Consider the following 20663-nt stretch of genomic DNA (forward strand, 5'->3'; position numbering starts at 1 on the left):
AAAGTACAAATCAGCAACTGGACTGGTGTACCACAGCAGGATTCGTTAACTGAGAGGGCATATTGTGTGTATGTTCCAAAAACAGCGAAGACGTATAGTAGTAAAGATGCAATTATATCAGCAGAAAGAGTTGCCCCTAACAAAAATCTGACCAAAGAAAACGTATTAAAAATTGGGAACAGCTGAGTGTGGAATATGATTATTCACTTCGTCATGCAGAAGTGAAACATGCTTATCCAAGGCAATCAGAGAATGTCAAGAGGCAGTGGTGAGATTCAAGCAACTGTCTTCAGAACACTTTTTCTGGAGGATCAAAGGCATTTTTACTGCAGAACACACAATGGAAAGATAAAAAGTTTACTGACAATAACAAACTCATAGAAGTGAAATATTTTCCATTGTTACAAAGGAAAATGCCTGAAAAACAGAAATAAGTGCAGAAGCTGACTAGAAGAGTTAGGTCAGAATTAGGAGTGTCTTGGACTTGAACCAGAGACTAATCTTGGGAAGTGGTGATGATAAGACAGAAGTCCAGCAACAATGAAATCAGTGAATACATAAAAGACTATAAATCCTTAATCCCAGTGGATAAAGGAATATGCATAAGAAATCTGGATTTACAAGGAAAAAGTAGCTGAGAAAGGTTGGAATTTTGCTGACTATTAACAATTGAGGGAACTTTAAAGCATATAGGTCAGTTTATGTGAATAAAGTTTAGGATGACAATGAAAGGAATAAACTAAGAAAACTTTTTTTGTTTTAACTTGCATAAAAAATTATGTAAATTGCATATTATACTGTAAAGCAGATTTGTTTAGTGTGCAGTCAGGGATATTTTAAATGTGAGGTTGGAACGAGTCTTATCAAGTGTATATGTTAAAGATATTAAAGCAAAAAAAGCTTTTTTTTCATTGTAAGGTACATCGTTTTTACACTGTAACAAGATAAGAAAGGCTTGACAGAAGCAAGTTAAAGTTCATCTAATGTGATTTTGAGCTGCAGAGGTGTGCGTGTTGTGTACAAAATTTACTGATCATATTACATGAAGGATTAAGAAATTTCCCGTGTTTATATACAGGTGGGTGGCTAGATTAATGTCTTTGGTTTAAGCCACAGACAATTTTCAAGCATACAGGCTTGAAAACAAGACAAAATGATGAACAGCATGGAAATGTTAAGTCTCTTGCATTTGCAAAATTATTAGCTATTTTACATTAGCAAATGCTCTCAGTGGGAGACAAGGAATATTCATATACAGGTAGTTGACTGAGCAAGTCTGACCAGTGAGTTTCTGAGTGAAATTTAAATAGTATTTCATGCATCTGCAAACTTACAAGTTATCTTTTTTTCTCACTTCTGGCTGCTTTTCCTTGGAGACAAGCTGTTTACAATTGCAATAAATCTAATCCTGAGAACTCTGAGCATTAGACAACAGAAGTGTAAGCAGAACAATGTAATTAACATTTAATGATATCGTAGCAAGCAGTTCGTAGAAAATAATGTTTGAAATTGCGGGGAAATTAGTAAGTTATATATGCCTCCTCAGTAGCCTTAATATCTTAACGCATAAATAGAGCACAGTTTAATTTGTTTAAAGGTAGCCAGACCACTTTTTCTTCAGACTAAAAGTTAATGTTTACTGAAAGCATGCATGCCATTTTTAACTTCTGGGAGAGGATTACAGATAAAAAAAGAACAGAAAGTAATCAATGTAGGTGGAACTACAGGCTGAAACATGGACTTCAGGAATGGGTAACTTGATTTTTAGATTAGGTAATATCTGGGGGTGAAGCCATCAATTTAGGAAAACTGGTTCTATATGGAGGGGGGAAACTTCATATGTTGAAAATGTATGTAGTTTTGTGTTCTTTTTCTAATTTAAAAGGCAGTGTGTGGTTCTGAGAATTTTAATTTTGCCTGAGTGCTTTCAATGAAATAAAAGTCATTTGAATGTGACAGGTTCAAATGGAGTTGACAAGAAGTAACCATATAAGAGATCAGTTTGCCAAACATTAGTGTGTGCATGTAAGCCAAAAGTTGCACATACACATCCAAAAGAACTAGCATGTATATAAAAACACTGGGAGTAATTTACATTGCAATGGCTACTCTGTACACATTATCATGGAATGTAAATGTCCTTACAGGTGTACACACACACACACACACACACACACACAACAGAGTACTGAATTATATCAAGAAATGTAGAGTGTAAACAACAATGTTGCAGGAAACATGTTTGGATAGAACTGAGCATGTTAATTTGACAAGGAAGGGATTTCAGGATGAACATTCAAAAGAATATCAGGGACAAAGAAAAGAGGAAGTAATAATACTGCTTGTTAGATAGGATCTAATAGTGACAGTAGAGCGAAAAAAATGCAATATGGTAATTTTATTATCGCCAAGGGCTACTGGTGGCAATGGAGGATTACTCTGACATGTATTTTATTCCACCCAAAACTGCTAGTACAGAACTTAAGAAAATTATACAAGAAATAATAATCTTTCAGCATGGAATATTATTTATAAGTGGAAACTTACTGGGGGGCCTAGAGTGGAAAACATAACAAAAAAAGGGTACATTTCTACAGAAATATGTGAAAATACTTGGTATAGAAGATGTGAATTCGGCAATAGGAACTCAAACATATTATTCCTCATGGTGCAACAAATGGGCTAGATTGGACAGAAATTATATTTTATAGGAGCATGTCTATTTATTTGAAAGTTTGACACACATCCAACAACTACTTCAGATATTGCACTGGTAAAAAGCTAAGATAAAGATGCAGGGTAATGAAGTAAAACTAAGTCAATAGTGTTTTCCTACTTACCCATTAAAAAGAGAGGCATTTAAGAAAGTACAGTTTTGTACCTACCATAAATGTAGATGTTTGAGTGCTAATACAGCTGCAGTCATAACAGGTGGGTTTTCCTGCCGTCAGGCGGGTCCTCGGTCGGCTGAATTCCAAAGTCTAGGTCCGGCGTCGGTTGTCGTCGCTTCTTCCCTGACGTCAGTGCGACAGGGGTATAAAAGAACCAGCCGACACCATTTCCTTCAGTTTTTCTTGCCCCAGATGTCAGGTGCCCCCAGAAGGAAGGCAATACATAAATTTATGTAATAATGCAATGCAATATAATCAAAAAATAGTAGTTGCCAGCAAATACACCATAAATGAATACCCCAATCAGGTTGTATGAGGAGGTGTTAGCCATTAGGCCTGTCCCAAGAGGGGAAGGAGGGAGGGAAACCTGGACTGCAGCTGTATTAGCACTCGAACATCTACATTTATGGTAGGTACAAAACTGTACTATGTTCATCGTGCATACAGCTGCAGTCATAACAGATGGGTAGAATCCCAAAGCTAAAAAAGGGGTGGTAGGCACTAGGTGGAACTAGGAGGAGCCAGGATGCCCTGCAAGACTGAAGTGGCAAAGCCTGCTCTAGATTTGGAGTATAATGGTAGGTGATAGTGCTTGGAGAAGGTATGCACACAACTCCAAGTGGCTGCTTCCAAAATATCTTTGGTAGGAACCCCCCCTGAGGAAAGCTGCAGAGTTAGCTGTGGCCCTTGTGGAGTGAGATCTGATGCCTGCAGGTACAGTTTTACCATGAAAAGAGTAACAAAAGCGTATGCAGTGGGCTATCCATTTTGAGATTGTCTATTTGGAAATTGGCTTCCCTTAAGCTCCTGTAGCATAGGACACAAAGAGTTGCTCTGATTTTCTGAAAGGGTTTGTTCTGTCCAAATAATAACACAGCTGTCTGTGGATGTCCAAGGAATGTAGTAGTCTCTCCCCTTTGTTTTGAGGATTAGGGTAAAAGGTAGGTAAGTGGATAGCCTGATTCAAAGCTACCCTGGATACCACCTTTGGCATAAAGGATGGACTGGTTCATAAGGAAACTCTGTCCTGATGGAAAATGATGAAAGGCTGCACAGCCATGAGGGCTTGTAGTTCCGATACCCTGCGAGCTGAGGTGATAGCCAGAAGGAAGGCTGTTTTCCAGGACAAATACTGCAGTTCTGTTGAGGCAGCTGGCTCAAAAGGAGGCAAGGTCAGTTTTTCTAGAATGAAATTGAGGTCCCAAGCAGGAACTGGTTGTTTCCTTGGAGGTTTTATATTCTTAGCCCCTCTGAGGAACTGTCTTAAGAGGGGGTGAGAGAATAAAGGAGGATCAGTGTTGTATTCTGCAGAAATGGCTGAGGCATGGATTTTGATGTTGGAGAATGAAAGTCCACTGCTTAGCATCTCAGCTAGATACTGTAATATTTGAGGTAAATTCAGTATTCCAGGATTCTGACCCTTTTTCTCATTCCAGGCACAAAACCGTTTCCATTTTGCGGAGTAAGCTTTTCTAGTAGAAGGCCTTCTGGCCTCCAAAATGACATCCTGCACCTCCTTGGAGAGTAGGGTCTGTTGTGGAGTTAAGGAATATTCCATGCGGCCAGATTGAGTGTTTTCAGCTGACTGTGAAGAGTTTGAAGTTGTGCTGAGTCAGAAGAAGAGGCATTAGAGGTAGGATCCATGGTGGGGAATGCGTCAGGCTCCTCAGGAGTGGGTACCAGTGTTGTCTTGGCCAGTCTGGAGCAATGAGAATCATCTTTGGTCTGTCTGCTCTGGTTTTTAATAGAACTCTGGGCAGCAGAGGAAGAGGTGGAAAGGCATAAACTGTCATTGCTGTCCAACTGAAAGAGAGTGCGTCCACTCTCCAGGCCTGTGGATGAAAGGTCCTTGAGCAGAATTTTGCCAATTGGTGATTTTTGTGGGAGGCAAAGAGATCTATGTCTGGCCTTCCCCATGCTTGAATTATCTCTGTAAAAACTTGAGGATGCAACTTCTATTCGTGTGGATCTGTCATATTTCTGCTTAGGTTGTCTGCCAGCGTGTTTTCCTTGCCTGGCAAGTACTGTGCTTGAAGTTCGATTTGTAATTCCAGAGCCATGTTCCAAAGAGACATGGCCAGCCTGCACAGGGGGTATGAATGGGTTCCTCCCTGTTTGTTTATGTACCACATTACTGTGGTGTTGTCTGTCCTTATCAATAGCTGACCTGTTTGCAGAAGGTTTTTGAAAGTTATAATAGCATTTATTACTGCTAGCATTTCCTTTTGATTGATGTGTAGGTGCTTTTCTTTTTGGGTCCATTTGCCCTGAATGCACCGATCTGTCATGTGCGCCCCCCAGGCGTAGTCCGAGGCGTCTGTTGTGATGACTTGATTTGCTTGAGGCTTGCAGAATGGGAGACCTGTGTTTCTTTGGCATGCTTGAGCCCACCACAGAAATTCCTTTTGAAGACATGGAATCAGTGGCATTATTGTTTCCAAACTGTGGCTGTGTTGAGACCATAGGTTTTTCAGGTACCATTGAAGTTTCCTCATATGCAGCTTTGCACATGGGATTAGTAGGATGCAAGATGCCATGAATCCCAGAGCCTGCAGGATTTTCCTTGCAGTCAGCCTGGTGAAATTTGCTAGCTTTCTGAAGTATTGAGTTAGTTGCCCCTGTTTCTCTGGCGTGAGGTAGGCCATCTGGGTGTTTGTGTCCAAGTTGGCACCCAGGAAAATTATTGTTTGAGAGGGTATTAGCCTTGATTTCTTTTTGTTGACTGTGTATCCCAGAGAATTCAACAACATTATTACAAAAGTCAGATGTTTCAGAAGTATGTGCTTGCTGTCCGTTTGGATCAGGCAGTCGTCCAAATATGGGTATATTTGTATCCCTTGAAGTCTGCAGTAGGCGATTACTGATGCCAGGCATTTCATGAATACTCTGGGCACAGTAGATAAGCCAAAGGGCAATGCAGAGAATTGATAATGGGTTGAACCTGCAAGAAATCTGAGGTATCTTCTGCAATCTTGTCTTATTCGGACATGCAGGTATGCCTCCTTGAGGTCCAATGTTACCAGCCAAGACTCCTTGCCCAGCATGGGAAGAAGCTGCTGTAAAGTGAGCATCTTGAATTTTGGCACGAGTAAAAATGTGTTTAGGATGGATAGGTCCAAAATAGTTCTCCAATCTTTTCCCTTCCTTGGTACCAGGAATAGTCTGGAGTAAAAACCTTGACCTTGTTCTTGTGTAGGTACCTCTTGACCTCTTGAATAGCTTTCATGTCCATGAGATCTGAAATTTGTTTTTGTGCCTCTGCCCTTTGATTGTGTGGCAGGTTTGGCATGCCTCTCATTTTTGGAAGGGTGTGAAAATGGAATCTGTAGCCTCTGTCTATAATGTCCAGGATCCATTTGTCTTTTGTGACAATATGCCAATTTTTCGAAAATAATGCCAGTTTTCCACCTAAAGGTGCTGCCATTTGAGCCTTGCTTGGCATGCAAAGGGGAAAGTCATTGGGTCTGCTTTCTGAATGGCTGTGAACTATCCTCACCACCTCTTTGTGTAGGTGCTTGCCACTGTCTGCCTCTAAACGATCCTTGAGATTGCCCTCTGCCCCTCGGGCGCCTATATCTACCTCTTTGGGGTCTGTCCGTGGCTGGAAAGGACCAATTTTTGGAAGGCCAATTTCTACTGAAACGTGGAGGTTGTACCTGTAGGAAATCTTTCACTGTTTGCATTGATTTAGCCTTTTCCTCCATTTTCTTTAATACCTCCTCAGCTTTAACACCAAATAATATATCTTTTTTCAGGGGGGCATCTAGTAATTTAGCTTTGACATGATCTGGTAAGGTTTGCTCTTTGAGCCAGGCATGTCTACGTATGACTGATCCTGTAACAGCAGCTCTACATGAGGCCTCTAAAGCATCAAAACCACATTGCAAGGTATGTTTACCCACTTGTTCTGCACTATGCATCAAATCCTGCAACTCCTTCAAGTCTGGTTGTTCAGGTTGTGACATTATGCTTCTCAACTGTGATAACAGAAACTGTTGGTACTTTAACATATGGAACTGGCAGTTTAATGCCCTCATGGTTAAGGTGGCCGAGGTGTATACCTTTTTCCCCCAACTTTCTAAAGCTCTGGAATCTCTCTCTGAAGGTAATGGATTTTTAGCAGTGGAGGCCTTAATTCCCTTGGGGCCCTGTGAGATAGTTTCTGGGTCAGCCGCATGGCTTTTGTATAGGAATTGGTGTGAGTCAGGAACCCGGTAATACCCGTCAGGCTTGACTGGGGCTGGAGGTAAAGAGTCTGGGTTAAGGCAGGCCTCCGAAAACACATCACCTAGAATGTCTAAGACAGGAGGTATAGCCAGAGGCCTGTGCTGAGGGAGCAAGAGAAAATCCCTAAGCCTTTTCTTGGAGTCTGAGTACTCTTGGCCTTCCCAGTGGAAGTGTTCCCTCAAGGCATGCAAGGTTTCCCCAAAAGAGTAATCCTCAGGGGGGGGGGAGACAGAGGGAATGGACTCCTCTGCATCAGAATCTTCAAAAGGGGAGTATGAATGTTCCTGGTCATCAGAAGGTTCTGAAATAATGGAGGCCTGGTCCAAGGAGGGGGATTCTTCCTCCACTCTGGGCCTTTTGTCCGGCGGGGGTTGAGAACCCCTGATAAGAGTAATCAAATCCTCAGCCATTTTGAGCATCTGCTTTTTAGGCATGGGGCCTTGAGAAGGGCCCTGTGGAGCTTGTCTTTTAGTATGCATGGCTGCTTTAGACTTAGTGAAAGCCTTGATGGAAAAAGAAGAGGAAGGCCTGAAGACACCTTGAGAGGTGGCAGACCTGTCTAAACTCTGAGTTTCACCGCCAAGGGTGGCTTCGGTATCGGTAGTTGGGGTGTGGGCCGAAGAGCCTGCGACCTCGGGTACAGTAGACACCGCCAATGAAGTGTCGTCAGTAGTCAGGGGATGCGTAGGCGCCTCACTGAGAACCGGACCACCTGTAGTCGGCTTTGGCGTGGTGTCAGTAGAAGCCACGGACCTCGTATGTCGGTCCTTATCTTTGCGTCTTTTACTCAAAACTGGAGTCGGAGTATCCGACGACATAATGTAATTAAATTTTTTGCCAAAATAGTGTTGGGCGAACTCCCGCTTCGACCTTCTGTTGAATGTAGCACAAAAATGACAGGTCGAGACGTCGTGGTCTGGGCCTAAGCAAGGAATGCAGAGGGAATGAAAATCCTTATGCGGTATTTGCTTCCCACATGAAATGCAATTATTAACTTTGTCTGACATCGGTCTGAGGCAAGAAAAGTTTCCCCAACGGGGTACTTAGCTTTCAAGAAGACTTCGGTTGCAAAATATTCGTAATCTCAGGAGCTGGCCGACTGGCACTTGCGAACTGCTTCTGCTTCGGGCACTGCGTGGCAAGAAAGACTGAAAAAAATGGCTTCGGCTGGTTCTTTTATACCCCTGTCGCACTGACGTCAGGGAAGAAGCGACGACAACCAACGCCAGACCTAGACTTTGGAATTTGGCCAACCGAGGATCCCGCCTGACGGCAGGAAAACCCATCTGTTATGACTGCAGCTGTATGCACGATGAACATCGGGTATTGCAAATTAGAGAGATATCAGGGAAGACATAAATTTCTTCTGAAGGGATAGCTAGTGAGTGGAACAAAATGAAAACAGAATTCAGAAATAAGAGATACAGAGATAGGGGACAGAAATAACAGGAATTATTTAGAAGGGTTGACAAATGTTAAAATATTACAGAATATGGGGAATCTCATATAAGAAGAAAGGGAAAAATGGAGAGTGCTAAATGTAAAACAAGGAAGCATTTGTACAATATGCATGAGTTCAAAGACGTTGCTGTTAAACAACTATTTTTTGCTAACAACTCCAGAGCACAAGAATTTTTAGCACAATGACTTAAGCAAAAGAAAGTAGAAATGGTTATTGTCACCAAACTTGGGAAGCCTATGGCAAGAAAAATAACCAGAGATTCTACAGAGAAATTAGACACATTTTGGAAAATTTATGAAAATTTATATAAAGCATAGGAATGTGGAAAACAAGAAAAGGCACAGATGGAAGTATTTATGGAAGACTTAATTATACTAAGGTAAGAGGAAGATGAAGTTCAACAATTAACAGCTAAGATATGACAAGATAAGGTAAAATTGGTGATGTTTAATCAATCAACAGGGAAATCTCCACACTTACTGTGGAAGTTGGGAGTGAAGAAAGTGCTAAAATCAGGAAGGCTTCGTTTAACAGCATTTTAAAAAGGGATTGGGGGGGGGGGGAGTACAAGCATCATGTAGGAAAGTTGCGGTGGCTGTACTACCCAAAGAAGGGAAAACCCTTCAGATCATTCTTCATATAGACTTATTTCAATTTTAAACCAAAATTAAAGTATGTCTATACTAGATAAGAGAATCGCAAAGATGTTGCAACTGACAGAATATGGAACAATGTGGTTTTGTGCAAGGAGGAAGGTAAATTCTGACAAAATTAATTGAACAATGATGATCCACGGGGAAGCAGAATGAAATAAAACACTGCTATTGTTGGTGGATCTTGCTGCACATACCGCATTTGATAGAGTCAGCTGAGATTTTAAGAGTACAGCAATGGTATGATTTGCATTTTCTGGTAGAATAATAGGATTAATTTGGAGGATATTTTAAGGGTCCAAGGCAAAAATTATGCTGGCAGGGTTCACTCCAGCAACCTCTATTTGAACAGAGGAACAAGGCAAGTTTGTATAGAGCCATTTGCAAACAGAATCACACGTTCAGGGATATAAATGACATGATAATCAGGAGACATTAGCTTCATTTGCAGATGCTAATTATTTTGTACTTGAAAATTCCTGAAAAAACATTTTGGTGTTCAGGAACATTTTGAGACAGTTTCAAGTCTTTTTGAGAAATAAACTTAATGAAGATAAAACAAAGGCTATAGTGGTAAATTCTATACCCAAACATGAATTGGTTCGGCATAACCTGTATTTATGGGGACATGATAAGATGAAGTATTTAGCGAACGGATTAAAAAGGATTATGTTATGGTAGTTAAAGATGTGTAGGAAGAGACTAAACAAAAAAATTATTTGAAATTTGAGAAGCTGAAAGCTTCTGACTAGGTATATAAATAGTAAGATACAAGCAGTGAAAATGTTTTTAGTCCCTTTAGTTTTATACACAGTTCAGGCATATTTTTATCAAACAGTAGAGAAGCTGTAAACAATAATTAATAAAGAGTTGAAAATTTTATTTCAGAGGGAAAGAGGGTAAGAGTTAAGTGGGATAATTTGATTCATCCCATAGAATAAGGTGGTTTAGAATTACCTGATTTGAAGAGATACTTCAGATCTATGCAGCTAAGGCCCATACGCATAATATCACATAAGGTTGTAAATCAAAGTGGAAAGGGATAATGATGATGAAACTGGGGGGGGGGGGTTCAAAAAATAAGGAGAGAGTAGGAAACTGGATGCAGATCAGAACAACCACCATACAAAGTATTATTCATAAAGTAGCAGAAATTACTCTATGAACTAAGCCAATGAGGAAATGGAAAAAGGAAATTTTGCCAATACGGATGACTGAAAGCAGGGATATAGAAAATAAGTAAGAGATGCATGGAATTTTCTGAAGAAGATTAGCAAAGGAACCTAGGGTATCGGTAGCAAATAACTAGTAGAGGGAATGGTAATAGAGTGGAGTGAGGCCAAGAGGTCGTCCAGACTGCAGGTTACAAACTGCCTCACTTACCTTGCATTGATAAAGTACAGACAAAGGAAAAGGACAGGGGAGTGCTATTACTAGAAAATGTTGTAAAGGACTTGAAAAAATTGGGAAATTGGGAGGTGGGATCTTTAGAAAAAGGAAGGAGCAAATTTCATATAAAGTAATGGAATTTGTAAGAACAATACAATCACAACAATGTTCAGGCTGCACAGTAGTAAAATTCAGGGGAAAGTAGGACTTGGACAGTTATGCAATGCTAGAGTAAATAGTTGTTGAAGGGGTGGCCATGGTGGTGCAGCGGTTAGCATTGTCGCCTCACAGCAAGAGGTTCTCCGGTTCGATCCTTGGCTGGGGTGCCTTCTGTGTGGAGTCTGCATGTCCTCCCCGTGGTCGTGTGGGTTTCCTCCAGGTGCTCCGGTTTCCTCCCACATCCCAAAGGCATGCCGTAGGTGGACTGGACACTCTAAATCGGCCCTAGGCATGAGTGCGTACGTGTGCGTGCCTTCCCTGGAAGGTTAGGTGCCGGGCTGGCAACTCGACATCGTAAAAACTCTACTGCCAATCATGAGCGGACAGGGGATCTACTGTGGCGCCCCCTAACTGGGAAAAGCCGAAAGAAGAAGAAGAGTAAATAGTTGTTGAAACAAATATGTATAATGCATGAAAATGAACCATGTTTACAATGGTTTATTTTTTTTTTCTATTAATGTATGTGGACCCATATCATTAATAAATATATATAAATTTAATAAAGGGTTTAAAAAACACTGAACTTACTCTGTCCATCAAAGAAGTGAGCGCTGCCCCTGGAACAGGTATCCCCCCATGCGAGTCCTGGAAAGGACCTTGGGATTTTTTGAACCAAAGTTTCTTACCCCCCCCCCAATTCCTTGAAAAGGTCCTTTGGGAGTAGAAATCTTGTTCCCTATGGCAGATAAGGTCTTCCTATTTTTCTCACTGCAGGTAACCATTTCTTTCACCGATGGTCCAAACAAGGAGGAGCCATCAAAGGGTGTTGATGAACGACGCCTTGAAGGGTTCTGCAAAATCACAAAGCCGCATCCAGGCATGCCTCCTAATGGCTAAGCCTGTACCAGTTGCTCGTGAGGTGCCTTCCAAAGAGTGCCAGATCAGCCATATCGAGAAATTTGCCAGGGAAGAAAGAGTCACCAACTGGGGAGAAACCTGTTTAAGATTTTCTTCTGACAAGGTCTCTTTCAGAGAGATGGTTAGCTCCTTGACCAGATCTCTCTGTAGATGTGTAAAATGTGCCACACAGTTCAAGGCTCTCAATGTGAAACTAGTTGAGGCATACATGCACTTTCCATATCTGTCCAATGCCTGGAACTCTTTGTTCAGGGGATGAACAGAGGAACTCTCTGGGCGAGCTCATGTTATGTGGTTGCCAACACAATAGCATCAACTGGAACACCCTTGTACCAGTGTAAGCGGTCAGAAGGGGGTCTCAAAAATGTATCAAGATGCTTGATGATCGGCTCAACTGTGTCTGGTTCCTTCCACACCCGGCAGAAAACTAGATCAATAAGGTTGTCCACTGGAGAATCACCCAAGATGTACAAGGGCCTGCCCCGAAAGCCTCCAGAAATGCCAACTACTCGAAAGAAGGATTTTGGGAAGGCCAACCACCTTTTTCCTCAGGAGTTCAAGTGTGTCTCCTAAGGAGACCTTGTCTGTTGGAGATCGGGGGGATCCTTCTCCCTCATTGAAATCAGTGTCTTCTGTTAAGGACTCCAAGGATGAGTCCACATGTCTCCACTTACACGTTTTCTTCCAATGAACCTCCTCTGTGAGATGGTCAGCAGAAGAGTTGGAAGAAGTGGGGACCCCCTGTGGGAAAGAGGTCTGGAAGCTTACCTGGAAGGGATGACCAATGGTAGGATGGATGTAATCAAAGCTCAGATGAGATAACAATTGGGAAGGACCCAGAGGATGATGAGTCACATATTTTGGTCTACAGAAAGCCCTCTCTGCTTTCCGAAAGGCTGATGGGCTAGAGAAAACTCTCCTCTCTTTCCTCAAAACCAAAACCACCAGAGGAGGAAAGAGTGAACTCCAACCCAGAACTGAAGCCTCCGGACAGAGCCGGACCTGTGCTGTCGAAGGTTAAGGCCCCTAGGGGAATGGACGGGTTTGACTAAGTTGTGCCTCAAGCCATCCTCCCACAATCGGCACCAATATCTTGGATCTTGGACTCATTCTGACCTGAGGGAATTGGAACAGAGTCAGTCCGGGGAACAGACAGAGTCAAAGAAAGGCATAATCTAGCACCCGATGACAACTCTCTCAGGAAAACTGTGTCTGGGGGTTCTGAGACCATAGGGTGAATCAGAAGACAAGCCTGAATCACTGGCATTGGAGCTCTCACAGATCCAGAATGGGATGGAGATGGCAAACTCCCCATCTGTATCTGAGCTTTGAGAAAACTTCTCATGTTGTCCATGAATGATTGAAAAACCTTTGAGAAGACCTAGAGGATACTGACGAATACCTCAATCTGGTTGATGAAGGTATAATCTGGGAAGTCAAAGCTGGAGAAGTTAGCTTGTTTTCAACCAGACCTCAGATTTGAAGGCTTAGAATCTGAGGGAGGCTCGACCTTGGAAGAACCCTGAATCAGTATAATGTCTGTCGGGTCCAAGGTTACTCTTGGATCTGACGTGTTAGGATCTGAGGAAGATTGAATCCGAGGGGCAGATTTACCTGCCGTGATGGAAACTGTCAGCTCCACAGAAACTCTGGGATCCCAGGAAGTTTTGGTCTGCATCAGATCCAAGGAAGTCAGAGCATCTTTGCATCTTTTCTCAGGCTGAGAAGGCGAAGCCCCTGAGGAGGATGAAAGGGCTCACTTGTTAAGCTCCTTAGAGGTCAAAGGTATGGAGGGGGGGGAGGTTGAGCCCCAGAAGAAGGTAACAAACCTCTCAGGATTAATTTATTCCTCCAATCAGAAAGGGCTCTAGGATTAACTGCTGCGCATATGTTGCACTCAGCATCTAAGTGCCCCGACCAAAGACAGTACACACACAACTCTTGCAGGCATTGGAGTTTGGGATTTTGTGCCTACAAAAGGTGCATCTCTTAAAACCTGTTGGCTTCTCAGCCATAATTAGCCAACAAAAGAACTAACACCCAAAGTAGGCCTAGGTTAGAAAAATCTGTGTGTAAGAAAAGGGGGAAAGTCCGTTTTTTTTTTTTTTTTTAAACCAAGAAAAGAGAGACAGAAGGAAACAAGTGGTGGATAGGAACCTAATGGCCTCATTAAAATGCAGGAAGGGAGGTAAAGGAAAGACCAGAAAACAACCTTAGCACAAGAGAAGTATAACAGTACAAAGAATGAGTTAGAAGAAGCTAAAGGAAAGCAAAAAATTTAAGTTTGTAACTCACAAGACCTAATACAAGCTCGAGACTCATAGACTACATCTGTGCTGGATGGTAGCTAACAGGATCTGAGGAGTTAGGGAGATGTGAAGCATTATGGGAATGGAAGGAGCTTGAGACTCGGATCCTATGTCTGGTGAATGGGGCTGAATCGGATCCGATGACCCAGTAGTGAGGAAGAATGAAAAGGACAACATCAAATCAGCAGGTTTTTCATCTGATGTTTTTGCTGGTGGGGCTTCCTATGAAAGCAAACAGAATAGGATGAAGCTTATTTTTGCTTATACTGTTTCTTCAAAAATGCAGTTTTCTGGAAAATATTTTTTTACTGGGTGGGAATTACCTACAGTACAAAGGATCATATTCATCGAGCAGCTGCTTAACAGTTGTAGGAGTTTTACCTTTTTTCTCTAGGTTTGTTAATGACTTGACAAATACTGAATCTGTAGTTAAAAGGATATCCAGAAGCTGATCTTTATCATCTTCTAGGAAAGTTTCAGTCATAAATCAGGCATATGTTCTTAGCTCTCCCCCGGATATTGAAGCCCTGGTAGCTGCACCTACTGCATTGTAAGAACACTTCAGCACACTTATATCTACTTTATCAGATATTACAGTTAGATTTACCATTTTATACTTAGCGTTACTGTTCAGGAGAGACTAGCTATCCTACTATAACTGAGTGAGAACAGAAATTATCTAGACTATGATATATTAATAGAAATAAATCATGATTCCTAGGACATCTGGTAGAACAATGGGAGTGTTAAATTTTGTGGCTTTCAAGTGGAACAGTCTCACCTAACCACCAAAACACAGATAAATGGATGACCATAACCATACAATGAAAAGTTTTAATTCTTAGCAGATGTTTGGTTGATCCTTGCTATTTGTTTATAGTGCCTTAAAGGAAGAAAGCTAATAAAATAATCCCATTAGCCTACCAATGAGTTAAGCCAACCATGAAGTTGTGAGAGACACATTAATACTTAAGACTAGGGAGGACTGTCATATTGTGAGGATTTTATTACTACAGAAGTTCTGCTTTCACTGATTTAAGAACACACGCCATCATTGAAAGGAATGTGGCTTTGTTTCAACTATTTTTAAGGACTAGTGTGGTCTCCATATGTGAAGCATCGCAATAGGTACCATCAGAATACAAGAAGATATGTATCCCAGAGTTCTCAGATACTATTCTATCTTAACAGTTTGGAAATGGTACTGCATACATTACTGGACTGCGTTTTGTTTTTTTAAACACCCTCAATGGAACAAAGTCCATGAAAGCTACCCAGATGATTACTGCGTGGACTGAAGTCAAAGATGATTTCTTTTAGTTTTACTGTGATGATCAGAGACTGAAATAACTGTTAACCCACTGATACAATAAGAAACAGTTGTTTGGATTCAACTACTAAAAGCAAAAATTCAGGTATGGAAAAAATATTGCCTACTAGATCCTCAGAAGAGCAAAAATTGAAGCTATACATCTGGTAGATTCTTTCAGGATTGGGGTGAGACAAACTGAAAGTGGAAATGAATAATCTGAAAACTCAAGAGTTTTTCTGTGTATGACGTTCATATGACTATGTGAAGAGAGACATCCTATATCTCTAGAGCAGCCATAAACATTTCATTTCTTTGGAAGACAGAACTACATTTAGATCAATATTTTGAACGCAATGTTTAATTTCAGGGTCAACAAATGTAGCAGAAAGATTCATATTTCTTTGGTTTTAGGAAAAGCATGGAACAGAATCCTCCTCGATTGTCATGGACCCAGTGTTATTGTCTTCTTGAGTAACAGTTGTATCATCAGGACCAAAGCTAGTTGAATCTGTTGTGAGAGCGTTTGTGGTACTGAAACTAAAGAGAAGCTTTGCTGAAATTCTACAATACAATAACCTTGAAAAACTATTTACATAACCCATTTGTCAGAAATAACAGCCTCCTAGACTGCAAAATGGTGAGTCGGACTGTCACCAATGTGTATCGGGGAGGAAATGCAAATCCAGGAAGCAGTTGCCAATTTCTTTTCTGCTGTTGCTTTGTTTTGCTTACTGAGTCAGGAGTGGATGAGGACTTTTTAATATGGCCTTGAGTAGAGTTTTTTTTTTTTTTTTTTTAAGAGTGGCTTTTTATTGCTTGACATGTTTCTGGAAAGGTTGGGGTGGGTTGTGAAATATCTGCTTAAAATAGTTTTTGTCTTTCCCTTTCACTCCAAGTATTCTTCGTATAATCATCTGGTATGCCAAATAAGGCACCCATAGCTGCTATGCTCATTTGCATACAGGAATAAAGCCATAATTATGACCCACAGGATCCAAATTTGCTTAGTACGGCACATCCAGGAGCTGGCGTGGAGCAGGAGCAAAATGATGAGGCTTAGCCTCCCTGTCTCTCTTTGGTGGGAGGGGTGAGGAGCATGTGCCCAGGCAGGCTCTCTATGACTGAATCTACAGTGAACAGTTGGGATTATATGGAGGGGTGCTGTCTGCAAGGGAGACATAGACACTGCTTATATCACATGGAGGTGTGAATATACATTTTGCACTCCCACTGCATGCCTAATCCCTTGGATTCTAAAGACATAAACAAGGGGACGGTAGAGCTTAATACAGAAAAACATTCCCTAACACACAGATGAAGCCTCCTGCTCCTCTGCTCCTGATCTGCCTGGCTCGTCTGGCTCTTGCTCTGGGGAAAACTTATTGGGCTGTAAGGTTCTCACTCAAGGGGGGAAGAATGAGGTTATTGGGCAATCAGGAAGTCCAGGCATGATGATCTGCAAAGGGACCGGGGTAAAAAATAAATAGATAAATAAACAAACAATAAAGACAAATTTGTCCATGGAAACTGCAGTATCCAGTGGCTGAGTTTTAACATTCTCAGGATATAATTCCGTCCTTAACAGGGCACGTCTTTTTTTATACTATCCGAGATTTACAGGCCACAACTGACCTATCTACCATATAATAAGCTCACTTCAGCAGGTGCTTCCCAAGCTTAGCTGAAGTGCCATCTCATTTTTCAGGTTTCACATCTGTTTTAGGTTCAAACTTTGACAGGAAACTATATATATGTCAAACAGTTCAAAGCCATAATGGTCAAATTGCTGAAGATGCTAAAAGTATAAACATTTCTGCTATATTAATCTAAACGTCTGGCTTCCCTATCACAAGGTAGAGTAGCCAAGAGGAAAGTAAGCTTCTGCTGTGAGGTGAATAAAAGGAAATTTGCAGATGGGGCAATTTTATGCTTGTCTTACAAATCTGTCCTGTCTACATAAAGCCTATACATTCTATGTGCTCTTTTTGAAGTAGGTACCTTTCTGTCAGGGTGCTGGAAGTTTATTAGAATTTTAAATATATTAAATAATGGTGGCATGGTCCACTGTGTCTAGTTTAGCATCATTATTTCTAAGTAGGTTACATTTGGAGATGGGGAATCCCTTGACTGTCTCCCTAAATATCCCCGTTGTACTTTACAATTTTAGAAAAAGTAACAATGCTTTTGGGGGAGAGTAGATGACTCTGAGAAGTGTCAGAAGTATCTTTACAGTTTGAGATTGGTTCTGATGGTAAAGTAATCTAAGGTAAATAAAATAATTATTCACTGGATGACATAGCAGCAGACAAGTGTTTTACTTCTTCCCCCTAATCCTGTAAGGTAGTGGCATATGTTCACATACAATTTGTTCTGCAGTGGACTGACACTGGTCCATTTCAAAAGTAAGTACGTTTCTTACAGAACAACGTTGGTCCTGATCTGGAGCAACCCATGCTTAGGATGAGCTTCAGTAGCTTCCTATACCACCTTGTAATAATCCCTGGTGAGCTAAGTGTAACTGAATATCATGGGAAAAAAGCAGTACAGAGGTGGAAGGGACCTGCATAGATGGTGGCTTGGTAATGACTTTTCTTTGTATGGGAGTTTTGTAATTTTAATGGGATGTCCACTAAGACAAATTCTGGGATTTCCTCCTGTGATCCTGAAATATAATTCTAAGTAGTTCTCTGTTGACTGACATTGGACTAAGCATAATTTTAAACCTAGGACAACACTTGGGGGAGTTTATGATTCAGAGTCTTTGTGACCAGCTCTGAAGACTCTGCTACAGAAGTTGCTGACATAGAAGCCCCATCACCTGAAAGTAGGAGATGACTTTCACTTCAAATTTTCAGCACCAATCACTCACTCAGAATTTCTCGTTTCCCATTTTGTTTTGTTTTTCTCTTTTTCCTCCACATCAAAGACTATACTTTATGTTACCAAATCTGCTTTGTAAATTTTTTTTTCCTACAGGATAAAAAGACAATGATTTTGTCCTTCCAAGTCTTGTAGCCTTACCAAAACTTCTGAAAAACATTACAAGACTCAAAATTGTGTTCTGGGACTAGATAAGCAATGAACACGTTAATATTTTGGACAGGGTATAATCCAAAAATATTTCTAGACTTAGAAGGCACAGACACACTTTAAACAGTTAGAGATAGATGGAAGAGATAATTCTTGACTTTGAGCTGAAAAAAACATAGATATAGTGAAATAGCACTTTTCAGGTGAAATGTCATTAGAAACACAGCTAAGCAACCAATAGTTCTCAATAGCAAAAAGAACAGAAGGTGGTGGATGCTATGCTGCATTTATGGAACCCTCACACCACTTGCATAACTACCTTTGCAAGCAGAAGACCAGTGTAAGCTTTCTCAAGGATAATGAAAGCTTTGGAATAAACAGCCACACCATCACCAACATGTAAGAAGACCTAAATGTAATGACTTACTGTTACGGTGAGCCTCCTTGAAGATACCTCTTTTATCCAGAACACATAACTATCAAAAAATATTCAGTGATTTATACTTGGCACAGTAAGCACTTAACCAGTATCTTTCAGGCAGCATAACATACCAAAAAGCAAACAGTTTTATTGACAGACTGCACAAAAACATAAAAATCATTTATCCTACCTTATAAGCCATACTGTTAGAAGAATCTACAATAATAAACAAGGGTTTTCTAGTAAAAGGATACATATCACCAGGATGAAGGCTAGCAAAGAACAAAAATGAAATATAATCTATTAACAACTGCATTCAGGAAAAAATACAAAGTAAATTATTAAGGAAAAATAATCACTGTAAATTCACATAGTTTTGAGACACTTTAGTTCCTTAAATGTACTTAGGATCCACCAGTCAGAAAAATTCAGCAGTTAAAATAGTGGCCAACACAAATTACATTACAATGCTACCTACTTTATATCCTTTCAAAGTAATAATGACTGACTTACTAAATCATTTACCTGGCCTGCTAGTTATGATGTTAAGCAGTATGTGATAAGGGTAAAGAGAGAAGTCAGAATGCGAGTGAAACCCCAGTCTATCTCTCACACTCCACTTTGGTAACTTTCTCAATTAATGGTCTTAGCAGTAAATGTAAAGAAAGGAATTATATGCATGCAACAATACCACAGGCAATTATTTCTCAGAAATTAAAATAAACAAAATACAAGTTTTGATATTCACTTATTCTTCTCTCATATAATCAAATATATTTGCTTTCCTTTGTTACCTGGGTAAGCAAACTGGTCCATAAATTTTCAGCCATGATCAGTGCCATCAAGAAAACATTGGACAGTAAGTAGGTATACAATCATACAAATGTTGCAAATAATTAAAGCAGTAAGAGTCAAAGCATGGCATGGGTAAATTAACACTTAATGACAGAAAAAGTATACATCAGTTAGACATACGGATCTAACGTTTGCACTGGAATTATAGTTAATTAATCGCGATATTCATAGTCAATAAGAAGCACAGACTACATTACTAGGACATGGTAACAGATGACTATTTGATATATCAACAATACATACATAATTTGTACATGGGATCATATCATATATATATTATTTACAAATGTTATATATTGAAGAGCAAAAGTTTTGGGTAATTCTGATGTGAACTGCTTAGGTATCTCTAAACAAGTGTTTGTGCAAGTTATTTTCACTTAGAATCATTATAAAAGTGGCAATTATCTATTTGTTCCCTGAGATTTTAGTATCTTATGAAAAGTAAGATTATTATTTAACTTTTGCATTTTTTGTGGTAAAGCATTCCAGGTAGCAGGGGCTATTTTATAACATTTTTTCAGCCTTAAGAGGCATATGCAAACCACTGAAGCTGAATAACCCCCTATTTTTTTAATTCATACAAGATGGTTTTAGCCAGTAGTTTTCTTTTAAAAGGGCAGTAGTTTTTATTCAGAAGTTAAATCATTAAGCTACTAAGCAGAAAAAAAACAGCCCTGTCTTCTACTGGAAACCATCTAGCTTTTTTGTGCTGGCATACAGCTGCATTTATGACTATGACCTAAAGGAATAGATATTAATATCACATTTGTAGCATGGCCATTGTATTGGCGGGGGGGGGGGGACTTCTATCTTGGGCAACATATAGCTATTCTGGCACACTGACCAGTGTGAAAACTTAATAACTGTGAAAAACAGAAAAAAGTGATCTAGCTGCATAAAATTTAGCTATTAGATAATAATCATACTGCCTGGATGCCAGCAAAGAAGAATCTGGGAAAAAAAGTATGAGGAAAAACAACCAGAAAAGGAGAAGAAAAGCTGAATGGCTGATCACCAAAAGCATTTAAAGTTTCAGC

The 20663-nt window shown here is 40.4% G+C and overlaps 1 protein-coding gene across 8 annotated transcripts in view; it reads right to left on the minus strand.

Moving 5' to 3' along the window:
• The window catches only part of SCAI (suppressor of cancer cell invasion), a 2763600-nt gene that overhangs the window by 237098 nt on the left and 2505839 nt on the right, over positions 1 to 20663 (minus strand). For all 8 annotated transcript variants that reach the window (XM_044058030.1, XM_044058027.1, XM_044058025.1 and 5 more), the window contains one exon: positions 18962 to 19043. In XM_044058030.1, the coding sequence (XP_043913965.1) occupies positions 18962 to 19043 (82 nt within the window). The remainder of the gene's footprint in view (positions 1 to 18961; positions 19044 to 20663) is intronic.

Source organism: Protopterus annectens, chromosome 16.part0 (genome assembly GCF_019279795.1).
Source record: "Protopterus annectens isolate FY-2018-M chromosome 16.part0, PAN1.0, whole genome shotgun sequence".
Lineage (NCBI taxonomy): Eukaryota > Metazoa > Chordata > Ceratodontiformes > Protopteridae > Protopterus > Protopterus annectens.